This window comes from Phoxinus phoxinus, assembly GCF_949152265.1.
Source record: "Phoxinus phoxinus genome assembly, chromosome: 17".
Taxonomy (NCBI): domain Eukaryota; kingdom Metazoa; phylum Chordata; class Actinopteri; order Cypriniformes; family Leuciscidae; genus Phoxinus; species Phoxinus phoxinus.
Window position 1 is genome coordinate 15,107,342 of NC_136892.1, and position 12,697 is coordinate 15,120,038.

The window sequence follows — 12,697 nt, forward strand, 5'->3', positions numbered from 1 at the left end:
AAAAACAGTGAAACTACATTTAATAATGTGGTTTATTACTTCGCTGGCAATTACTCCAGTCTTCAGTGTCACACAGGCTCAAGAAACATTTCTTATGATCAGTGATGAAACAATTGTGCTGCTTAATATTTTTGTGGAAACTGATACTTTTTATACAGAAAGTTGAAAGAACAGCATTTCTTTGTAATATATTTATGTAAAATTAGGTTTGTGTAATGTTGCAATTGTTTTCACTGTCACTTTAATCAATTTAATGCATCATTGCTGGCATTTCTTTAAAAAACAAATCTTACAGACCCCACACTTTTGAACAGTACTGCAGAACAAGTGAAACTAACTTTAAAACGGTAAAAACTATAGTTATTTTGTTCTAAATTAAAAGTACTTCCTGGCTGTAAAATGAATATGTTCATAGATAATGTGATGAACCACCCCTGTGTGAACGGACTTGGTCCTCTAAAAGTTACTTTAGAGAAAAGATAATCGCACTAGCATAATTTCTTTTCAACTGCGACTTTTGACATTTTATTTTCAAATGTAACCCTAACATTTTATTATCTTTAATAAAAAAAACTAAAACAATGCTTTCAACTAGGTTTATAGTTCTCACAAGCTAGTTGTTTTGAACTAATCTTAGAAAAACCGATTGCCGTCATCAAGGGCTACTAGTTGAGGACTCAAAACTTGAGAACCAAAACCAGTGTCTTGGGAGTCATCGCTGCCGGTTGGAGATGAAGCTTGGTTTCCACTGAAAGTGAAATTCGTCTCTTGTGGGCTTTTCTTCTCTAGCTTTTCCTCAATCCTCTTTGCTAAAAGACTCACTAGGCTTGCCTGGCTCAGGTCAAACTTAATGCCCTCACCTCCACTTCCCTCATTGACGACTTCAGCTACATCCTCATTAATATCTTCAGTCGTTCCATTGTTTTCCTCAACCTCTCCATTTTCCTCTGTCTCAGCTTCATTTAGATCTGATCCTCCTGTTGCCTCGACTGTATTCAATTCCTCTATATTATCTTTGGCGTTCTCTGTCATCGCCTCATCTTCTCTTTTTCCACTGGCTTCACTCTCAACGTCTGAATGGGACTCTATATCTATGACTGTCTCACTTGTATTCTCTGTATCTGTATTCTTCTCAGCACCCTCCTCCTCCTCCATGCTAATCTCGATGACATCATCAATTCCGGTCTCGTTTTCTCCCTCAGTCCCGTTCATGTCATCCACAGCGCTATCTATTTCTCCCTCACTGCTTTGCTCTTCATTTGACTTCCCGTGTGCCTCTGCGTCAGTGGTCGGTGACTCCTGCACGTCTACGGTCTCTTCATGCTTCTCTTCTACAGTCTCCGCTGGTTCTTCATGGTGTACAGGCCCATGCAATGGAGCAGCCTTTCTCTCGTCGTCGTTGAAGCCCTTGAAGTTGTTTTTAGCTCCGAGGATGTACTTCCCCAGGAAAGAAGAGCCTTCTGATGGGTTTGCTTTGCCGTTGTCCGAGTAGTCATACATGTCCGTGTGAATCTGTTTCATTTCTGAGTGTAGCTGGCCGATCACTTTACTCAGCTCTGTGATCCTGTTCCCAACATCTACAAGAAAGACATTCCAGATCATTTCAGCATTTTCACTGCATGTGAAAAAATAGTATGAATATAGTCATATACTCCACTATAGGCCTCAGCAAACTTCCAAAGGGGCCTCAAGATGACTTAAAATAAGACAAAACTAACATTAAAATAGGGGGCGGGGGGTGGGTTCAAGATATTTCTTATTTTAACCCTCTAAACAATTCGTTTTTCTTTGAAGAACTAGGATTCCCAGAGTCTTGAAAAAAATTAATATACGAGGAAGCATGGTGTTAAAAGTGTGATTTGTAGACCCGGGAAAGTCATGAGGACTTTCTTTCTTTCTTTCTTTCTTTCTTTCTTTCTTTCTTTCTTTCTTTCTTTCTTTCTTTCTTTCTTTCTTTCTATCTATATAAAGACCCTATTAAAGTCCGCGTGAACCGGAAGTTGCAAACGACTTTTCTCAAGTGTCGTGACGCATTTCCGAGTGAAACGGAATATTGAACAGAGGGCAGGGTTTTACTTTAGCGCTCCTCCTCTCCATCTCTCGCCCATAGCAGAGTAACGGTTTGAGGGGAGTGGTTAAGCGATTAACCAACCCAAGCCGTCAAGCCTATGTCATCAGAAAAAGAACCATTCCAGACCCGGAAGTAACTTTTCAGACTTTGATTAAAGATAACCACGGCAAACAATTTTTTTCTGTGTATTAACTTGCACAGATTAATTGTTCACCACAAGACTAGTAATATCCGCTAACAAAGTAAATAGGGTCAATTTTGATTTCATGCCGACTTTAAAAACGTTCAGAGAGCAGTTTTATTTCCCGTGTTAATGTGTTTCCTGTTTCAGGGTCATGGTATTACCGTGATAATTAGTTTCCGACTTGTAAACACCGTTCACATCCTTGTACAGCTCATATTCACTTCTTGTAAACTGAATCTTTTGAGAGCTCCGTACCACCTGACGTCTGCAATATCATGCGTAAATACTCAAAATAGTGGCCGTTTCAGCTGTAAAACGTAGTTCATTAATTATCTTCTAATATTTCTGTTGTTAATGTCTTAGTATTGCTAAATTAATATAAAAATAAACGAAAGACATACAATGCAGTTTAACGTAGCTAGCACAGAGTAACTAATAACTAATGCATAAAGTCCTGCTAAATACGCGAAATAAATGTAATAAATTTTATTAACAACATAACAACTGTTTGTCTTATTGGGGTTTTGTCATTTGATTACTCAAATTACACCGATTAATTTTGCCATTGATAATGTTTACGGAGTCCTGCACAGGACATGCAGGAATTTTTTAGTTTTATTTTTTTCCGTTCCCACGACTTACTACTCACGTTTTACAAATTCGTTCCCTCCTTTTAAGTAAATCGTGAGAATGGTATAATAATGAATTACCTTGTCTTACTAAATCGTGGCCATGTTGTAATAATTTCTTCTTTAGTTCCTTTGTTTTATTTAATTCAAAATGAGGGAGGGCATTATTCATGCCAGGCCAGTTTGTAAAGAAACACTTAAGCCTATCAGCTGAAGACGGAACGCGCATGACGTCACAATTTTAACAAATTCACGTGTTTGTAGTTTACGCGAAGACGATAACAGTATCGTTTTCAAAAACTTTTGAAACCCATTTTCGAAAGTTTGCATTTTCAGGTGTCGTGTAAATGGCCCCTTATGGCTCGTTTCCACTGAGCGGTACGGTACAGTACGGTACGGTTCGGGTCGGTAAACCAAAATATGGCTAGCGTTTCCACTGCCAACAGTACCCTTACTTGATAGGCGTGGTGTATGTCGGAAAGTAGTGATAACGTCACTTGATAGGCGTGGTGTATGACGGAAAGTAGTGATAACGTCACTTGATAGGCGTGGTGTATGACGGAAAGTCGCTTGACGTCATTCACGCGCGCAGAAGAAAGCTAGAACCGTAAACAACAATGGAGGACATACAGAAGATATTGTTCTTGCTTCTAAAAATAGCGCCTTTTGCGTTGTCGTTCTCCTTGTAGGACGTGCAAGTGACGATTCTCTGTCAACCAATCAACGTTCTGTAGTGAGTCTAGCTCCACCCTTTAGTACCGTACCACTGTGCTAGGTACCCCAACGGAAGGGTACCAAAAAAGTGGTACGGTAACGGTACGGTTCGGCTTTTTGGTACCATTCACAACTTTTGACAGTGGAAACGCAAATAATTGCGTACCGTACCGTACCGAACTGTACCGTACCGTACCGCTCAGTGGAAACGGGCCATTAGTCAGTTGTAGTTGGTACTGGGGGGAGGGGCATGCTTATTCTAGAGAGCAATTGATTGGATAAAAAAACTGCATGGCCCTGCAGTCAAGATGAATTATCAATATTATATGGAGAAGTTAGTAAATTAAAAATGTGTGCTAAAAGTACATTTTGACAACTTTTACAAGTACACTAGCAGTTGACCTCACAACTTAACAGACTAAACTAATTCGATCCAATGGATGGGGTCTATAACAAAACATGATGAACAGATTAAAAAACATCTTATCAGTCTTACCTTTGCGTTTGGTTTCTTCAAACTCCCTCCTGGCAGATTCGATATAGCGCTGAACCAGAGCACGAATGACCTGCTGTCTGTAGGGAGTCCGGTTCTCCCCTGAGCCCGCGTCATCCTTCAGTGTTGCATTTCAAACAGAGCAAATGGAAGCATGGGTTTATCCAACACGCTGCGCAGTAATGTAATGTATTTTCTAATCTTGAAAGAAAAGTGTACCATAGACGTGAGTGGAGGGTAGTCTTGAGTAGAGTTACAGTTGAAGCAGCAGCAGCAGATCCGTCGGAAAATTCCTCTTAAATATAAAGTGGGAAAAGCACTAGGATTAAAATGTATATTTTCCCTTTTACGATTTGTTTCAAATAAACACTTAAAAAGTGCCACATAAAATAATGGAATAAATGATCAATTTATTAATTTAATTTAAAAAATGCACATAAATCTATCACTTGACTAATACATTTTCTCCATTAGGTCACCTGATGGAGTTTTAGGTCACCATTAGGTCACCTGATGGAGTTTTAGGTCACCATTAGGTCACCTGATGGAGTTTTAGGTCACTATTAGGTCACATGATGGAGTTTTTCGTTTCCTTGCCACTGTTGCCTTTGGCTTGCTCAGTTGGGGATATTCAATTTAATTAATCAATGAATAATACTATTGATTAGCATTACCAAACATGGACGGTTTATTATTATTTTAATTTAATACTGTGAAGCTGCTTTGATACAATCTGTATTGTGAAAAGCGCTATACAAATATTCTTGACTGGACTTGACTTAATAAATAGTGGCATTTAAAAAGCCATTAAGGAATGGTTTAAATTTATATGTAATTTAATCATTTTTTCCTCCAAATTTGACACTGTAAATAGCTGTTTAAATAATGTATTTTAAATGTAGTTATATTTAATAATAAATAATACATTAATAAACCCCTTTTCAAATTAACAAATAGCTGTTTATTTAATTGTTGTATTTTAAATGTAGTTACATATAATAATAAATAGTACATTAATAAATCACTTTCTAAAATGATGAATAAATATAAATATTTCAAAGTTTATTTGATGCATTTTATATTTAGTTTTTTTAATGTAACTAAAAAATATTACATTTAATCCTTTTAGATGCAACTTTTATATTTAAGTTAAAAAAAAATTGTCCTAGTGCTGATTCTTTTATTTAATTTTTAAGTGGATTAATAATGGACCCAATCAAATAAGAAAATGCGCAACCTTAAAAGATAGAAAGCGGCCTTTGGAGAGGGGATGATGTTGAAGGGGACAGGCATAGTCAGTCCTTCTCTGAAGTAACTCAGGTAGAGCTTTGAACGGGCAAATTTCCACTCTACATCAGCATCATCCTACAGGGATGAACAGTTTAAGTCAAACACCAAGCCTGCAATTTTACTTATCAGGGTCAGTTCCTCCAGTTTACCTCAATTTTCTGAAAAGAGTTGGTGATCATGGCAATGAGCATGTTTAGAAGTACGATGACAATGATCAGGGTGTAGATGCCATACAGGATTCTGCCAACAAACTCAGCCAAAACAAACTCAGGCATGTCCACATACTTCTGGTCGGCCATACCAAACATTGTCCAGAAGAGGAAGCTGAAGGTTTCATTTAATCTGTGAAAGAAATGAAATGTGGCGTTGTTCCATTTGGAAGATTATCTCAAAATTCAGCTCTTTGATTCGATTTCTGCAGCTGCTCAACTTTAAGCTAATGTTCATGCAAGGTTCTTTCAAAGCTATAAACAAGCATTCCTCTAGTAAAGTTAATAGAACCTTCATTCAATTATCTGGTGTTATTAACCTACTGGGAATATTGTTCTAAGAGCATATATTTTTGTTAGCTGGGAAATACCTTCCAAGATTAGGGGAGATCATAAATGGGACGTAGACGTTGTTGATGCCACACAGGAAGGCGGTTCCAATGATCACCAAAATGAACATAAATCTGGAGAGAAAAAGAAGCATCTTGAACAAAGAGCATCAGATTGTGCTTCTCCAGACTATTAATCTTTATAATCAACACGACAAGGTCTTGTCGCAGCTGAATACCTCATCATGTCGTCAATCATCTTTCCGATGGAGATCTGCAGTGTACCTAGAGACTCGTGCGCTGGCAGGATGTAGGCCAAGCGAGTGAAACTCAGCATGCTGGTCACTGCAAACAGCACCTCAGCGATGAACTGTGGATCCTCCTGATGCCACTCATCACGCACTGTAAAGCCACAAATACGTTACTGCAGTAGGCCAGTCGCAGGTGCCATATTGTAAGCTAAATTGTGATGCTTAATGAAGTATTTTCTCTCACAAGTGTTGTTGAAGTAGACACACTCATCCTGGTCAGGTAACTGGCAGAGGAAGTGGACCTTGAGCATGATGACCACTCTCAGGGCGAATGAAGCCAGGTACATGCTAAGAACCATCACATCCAGACAGTTCCACCAGTCCAGGAAGTAACACTTCAAGCCCTCGATCCAAACCTCCTTACACTCGAACCAGAAAAAACCTGTTTTAAATGATCAATGATTACTAAATAGTTGTTTTATAACGTTTCATGTGTAATGCAGAACTATATTGTCATCTTAATCAAAATGGTTTTCAAATATACAGTATATTTAAAAATATATATTTTTAGATTTAATTTAGGCTTTAATACACACATTCATCAACTCACACATCAGATAAGGTGAAGGGAGGCTCAAGCATGTACGCTTGGTGTTGTGTGAGAACCAATGAGGTTCTTTCTCGTGTGTTCAATCTGTTCATCATATAAAGCCATCGTATCTCTTCAGAAATTTTGGACTAAATCGCTTGAATCATATGGATTAGTTTTACGATATCTAGACTGTCAATGGAGGGACGGAAATGTCTTAGATTTCATTCAAATATCTTCATTTGTGTTTCAAAGATGAATGAAAGTCTTATAAGTTTGGAACGACATAAGAGTGTGTGAATGATGACAGAATTTTAATTTTTGGGTGAACTGTCCCTTTAAAATAGGTAAAATTTTCTGATATTTATTGATCTTGTTATTTTAATAATTTTCTTTTATGTTTTTTTTCCTGCATGTTTCTGCATGATGGTTGGACCATATGACTTTGATTTGGAAGACCATTTAACAAATATTAATAACCAGCTTTATTCAAATCTTTCTTTCCTTAGAAATACAGTAAAAATAAAATATCATGCCTAATACTTTTAATAGTTTAATTTTTTTATTTAAATTACGGTACATTTTTTTACTTTAATTTGCAATGTATTTGTTTTTTTGCACAGTCTGGTATACTTATGAATGTTAGCGTATACTCATAGTTTTTATGCTATTCAGGTATATGTTTTTTTTTTTTTTTACTTTTTGAGTTAACTTTATTTGATGTAATATGGTAAAAAAAAAAAAAAAGTAAATAGAATCAGGTGTGCTACTGTCTGTCTGTATTTTTTCTAAGAAATGTTCCACTATAATGTGTGCGAGCTCTTCTCCTTGTTGAACTTTGATGCTTTTTGAGCTTACACACCAAAGTAATTTTTATCAACAAACTTTTTCAGTATTTGGTGCGGACGTTCAACGGCCTTTCGGCTGGCTTCGCTGTTTTTGAATACAAAAATTTCAAATATGACCAAATGCTTATCATCATGGTGTGTATACATTGCATTTTATTGTATTTTTAAATACATTTTGAATAAACGTTTTGTAAACATTTCGTGTGTAATGCTCAAAAATTAAGTTGAAGATCTTGCATAAAAATGAATCTAGTACTGTATTCCAATAAATTTCTCATAAGCATTTTTTGAGAAGTGTGGTTCCTGGGACCTACCAACCACCCAGACCATGTGGAAAGAGCTGTGCAGGATGGTGTGCTGACGAGAGGCAAAGCTGTCCCGATACACCTCCATGGCAATGGATTCCCCCAGTAGCGTGATCAGGAACCACATATATGAAGCCGAATGGAGGAGGAATTTAATCACTGGGATCTTTATAGTCTTCCCCATCTGAGAAGACAAACATAAGACCACAACATGGTTTACATTTTAGTCGAAAAAGCCTGTTAGAACAGTCCTGTGATGGACTGGCCATCTGTCCAGGGTGTTTCCCTGCCTTCGGCCCGAGACGCTGGGATAGAATCCAGCATCCCAGCGACCCTGTAGGACAAGCGTTTTGGAGAATGGATGGATCGATGATAGAAAAAAAATTGCATCTACTCAATAAAACTGAGGTAACAATTTGAACTCAGTTTGTTTGGCTAGATTTGATCCCATGTGTTGAGAAACAACTACCGGTACCTAAATCTAACAGCTATGATGACACTAAAATAAATTAGGTTAAGTCTACCTAACATTTGTCAATACACAACACAACTAATTACTATTAACTTTTGGTTGTTATTTTACATTTGCAATAAACAAGAACTACAGCTATTACTCATTGTGTGGATCAACATACGCTATTAATTCCTGTAGCCACTGACAACAACCACACGATCTACTCTTCAGTACAAAAGCTAGCTAACCACAAAAACCAACATAACAGAAATGAAGTTTTATGTAACAAAGTTCGGGAGGAGCATGTTCAGGTAATCATCCAATCAGCACAAGAAGGAGCCAGTATAAATAAAGCCTTTCCTTACCTCCTGTCTCATGACTAATTTCTCAGCATCCCACCTCCACCCCTTCACCCCACATTCGGCTGGGTCCGTTCATAGATACCTATGATCTCTAAAGTTATGGGGGGAGTACTCTGGGGTCGGGCCGAATTCTGAGCTCGGAGCCCTCCCCCCGGACAGCAAGCCAAATACGCATTATAATATTACATCAGATTTCATTAACATGTAAACTCGTGAAACTCTTTTAAATGTCACTGAACAGGTCTTTCACTGTACTCAAAAACACATAAAAAACACTTAAAATGTGTCCCAAATGACGCACTATACACTTTGCACGTATACACTATGCACTTATACTACAGTATGTACTTATGCACTATGTACTCAATCATGTAGTGTATGAATTATATAAGGTTATTTTGCCATTCAACATTGTTGAATAGTCTAACATTTTTCAGTTAATTAAGTGCATTATCCAGGCATTTAAAGTGCACTTTTCCTTTTTGTAAGTTTTCAAGTGAACACATTCCTCGCACTATTTACCTTTTTTTTCAACATTTACTCTCTGATCCAGCCATATTAAAAACATGCTGGAAGCAAAAAATCCACTGCCCAGTTTCAGTTAATCCTACAAAAAAGATTTAGGTAGCCTGAACTAAAAGAATTCAGTAAACTTCAATTTTACATATATAAGTAGATTTTACCCAAATTCATTTAGTGGAATCAAAATGCTTTAACTCATTTTAGTTATGTAAATTTAACAAGCAGCAAGAATAATATTTCATTAGAACATTTTAATATTTGGCAAACCTTTGACTTTGGTGCGATCCAGTAGATTAGGCAAAGGATAGGCATGGTCAGGAAGATACCTAAAGACACCAGAAGCTTCCATACAGTTCTGCTGCCCCTCCAACCTGAAAGGTTCCCACACCAGATGGAGGAGAGCACCTGCTGGCAGATGGGGTGGGCTACAAACTGCAGAACAAACAAGAAGCCAATGGTTAGCCAAATACATGGATATCAATGCAGTTTTTTCTTGCTCATGGGTGTTAAAGCTCCTACTTGTTTTTGATTGCAGTTGACGGCAAGCCTCAAGCGAGCAAGGTTTGGGATGCCCTCCTCAAAGGCCTGCTGGTCCAGCTCGTCCTCGCTGTCCTCTTCCTGATTCCCACAGCTGTTCAGGATGGTGGTGACCTCGCTTTGGTTCCGGCACATTCCAAGCAGCTCCACGGCAAATTCCTGGCACACCTGCTCGAGGCTAAGATACTGAGGCTGTATGAAGCAAAGGAGACAGTGGTTGCCATTGTACAAATACAAGAGTGACCACTATAAAGAAAATGAAAATCTTTCAAGACACAGGTTTAATATAATATGTTCTAATTTCAGTTTGTAAATATTATCCATGTAGGATTTATCAACTTCTACTACAGTGAAAAATATCTAGAAACCTCCTAGAAAAACACGAGCCCGGCTTTACTCAACCTTAAACTCAGGTTCCTTCTTAGACAGCTTGCGGAGATCCCGGCTGAGTCGAAAGGCACTGAGCATGGCATCTTCCGCGGTGATGGACAGGTAAGCACGGCTGGCAATACCTCGGTAGGTGTTGATACGGGACAACGAGAACTTGAGCAAATCGTATTGCCGCCCATTCCTGCACTCCAGACACGCGCATGAGATTTTATGAGGCCAAGGAATCTCGTGACCTTTCTGGTTGAGCATTGTTACAATTTCATACAGATCCTTCTGACAGGCCAGAGTCAATGGTGTCACTCCAGGGGCAAACTGGGAATCATCAATGGAGTGGTCAAAAATGGCCATAGCGAAAGAGCGCACATCCATCTTGTTTCCCTTCTCTAGATCCAGCCGGTCCAGGAGGCGCTTGACCACACGAGGTTGGTTGGTGTCCACGGCCACCAGAAGAGCTTCGTGAATCTGCCGGAAGTCAAACTTGACCGCATGGAGAAGGGTGTCCATGGTGTCCTCATTGCCCAGTCGGATGGACAAGTTCAGCGCTTCTCTCCATAGCCTGTCCTCGGAGTCGTCCAGCTGACGGATGATGCCGTCACCCGTCTTCAGCAGCGAAGAGACCATGTTTATGTTCCTCTCTCGGATGGCGCAGAGGAGCTCTGGAGGGAAGCGAAACTTCTTGTTCACAATCTCGCGCCATTGTTCTGGCTATTCAAAAGGGAGATAAAAAACAACAACATTTCAATACATGGAAACACTATCCGTCAAACTGAAATATGAGATTCTGTTACACAGACGTCTAGACATCTGTCTGTTCTTCTACTATTTCACTGCTTCAAACACTGTCAGTTTAATTTTATAAAAACTAAAGTATTACTATGCAATATATAAAAAAATAAGTGGGGTACAAATGTCCAAGAGTCCATACTGAAAATGTGGGATTTAACATCAAGTTTTAGGACTTCTAATAGTAGTTCTCTTCTCAAAAAGGGAGCTGACTAGGGGGCCACAAAACTCTTCCAAGGGGCCACAAGATGGCTTAAAATGATTTAAAACAAGACAAAACAAGCTTTAAAATAAGACAAAATAGATCAAATATATACAAATCAAGGCGCTAGCTGACATTTCTTATTTTAATTTGCTAATTTATTATTAATTTAATCAAAATTATTCTCATGATCTTGAAAACCCGAATATAGAAAGGAATTTTAAAAGTGATTTCTGGATCTGGAAAAGTCTAACAATGACTAGAGAAGTCACGTATATTTACTGGCAATTAAAAATATAAACCCTGAAAACATTCAGTTGTTGAAAACATCTAGAATTTAATTATAGTTCACACACAAATTAACATTTTGTCATGATTTGCACACACTCAAGTTTTTCCAAACCTGTATGAGTTTCTTTCTTCTGCTGAACACAAAAGAAGATATTTTGAAGAATGTCGGCAAACAGACAGTTGATGGACCCCATTGACTTCCATAGTATTTTATAGTAGTTTCCAACTATGGAAGTCAATGGCTACCGTCAACTGTTTTTGGGTGTACTATCCCTTTAAATTAACTCTTAGTTTCTGTTCATATAAAAGTAATGTACTAGACATATTGGGGGTTCTTCAAATATCGTCTTTGACAATGAGTGGCTTTAGAGTGAAAAAGGTTAAGAATCACTTTTTTAGGATTTCAAAAAAAAAGGTGTACAAACAAATAAATATTTATATTCTCTAAGATTTCTAGGTTGCTAATAAAATAAGCAAATTTGTCACTTTTCACTCAGGTTATTATGCTGATAATAGAATGGGATAATTGTAATAAATTAGAAAAATGTAAAATAGTATTTTTCCAATGTATATACACAAACTCATTTAAACTGCTGTATATATTTGTATAAATATATATAATTTTGCATGTCATAAAAACAGTCAGGAAAATTGGTGGAAATAAAATAAGCAGATTGTCACATAACCAATACTTCTATAAAACAGATACAAGTTCCAAATACTTTGACACATGCTTACTGAATAAACTCACAAAACAATTTCTCACAATGAACAATTTTTTATTTCTTACCGTGAGGTTTTCCATCTTCAGACACACCTGGGAAATAAATATTACAGTGGGCTTGTATCAATGGATCTCTCACATGTCCACTGTATATCCAAATAACAAACAAAGCAGCCAGTTATCAAAATCCAGTTAGTAACGCTGTTTTATGAAGCTCTAATTCTGATCTGAAGAGAGTGATTTAGTTCACTGGTTTGCCACCACTGAGGAGTCAACACACGGGCTGAATGATTTCATTGTGAACGAACCAAATAACAGGTACAATTCCCCGAAGGACACGGCCAATTAAAAACGCAACTGTAACACTATGTTGCATCCCATTAGAGCTCACTAAGGACTTGTGAATTTCCACTCCCCCATCAGTGCACTTCCTCCTTTCAACACCTCTGTAAACATCAGGGCTCAACAATAAGGATGGCCCCATGACACAGGGTCAGTGTGAGAGCGTTTCAGGCCAGCT

General features: G+C 37.9%; 1 protein-coding gene across 1 annotated transcript; it reads right to left on the bottom strand.

Moving 5' to 3' along the window:
* Positions 1-115: 115 nt before the first annotated feature.
* On the bottom strand, positions 116-12,333 carry trpc2b (transient receptor potential cation channel subfamily C member 2b). Its single transcript, XM_079584945.1, has 13 exons — positions 12,244-12,333; positions 10,190-10,882; positions 9,770-9,979; positions 9,518-9,682; positions 7,922-8,096; positions 6,415-6,612; positions 6,159-6,321; positions 5,962-6,054; positions 5,531-5,723; positions 5,329-5,456; positions 4,311-4,386; positions 4,095-4,209; positions 116-1,577 (listed from the first exon to the last, which is right to left on the bottom strand). The coding sequence occupies exons 1-13, from the start codon at positions 12,256-12,258 to the stop codon at positions 634-636; spliced, it is 3,168 nt and encodes a 1,055-aa protein (XP_079441071.1). The 5' UTR covers positions 12,259-12,333; the 3' UTR covers positions 116-633.
* Between the last annotated feature and the right edge of the window lie 364 nt (positions 12,334-12,697).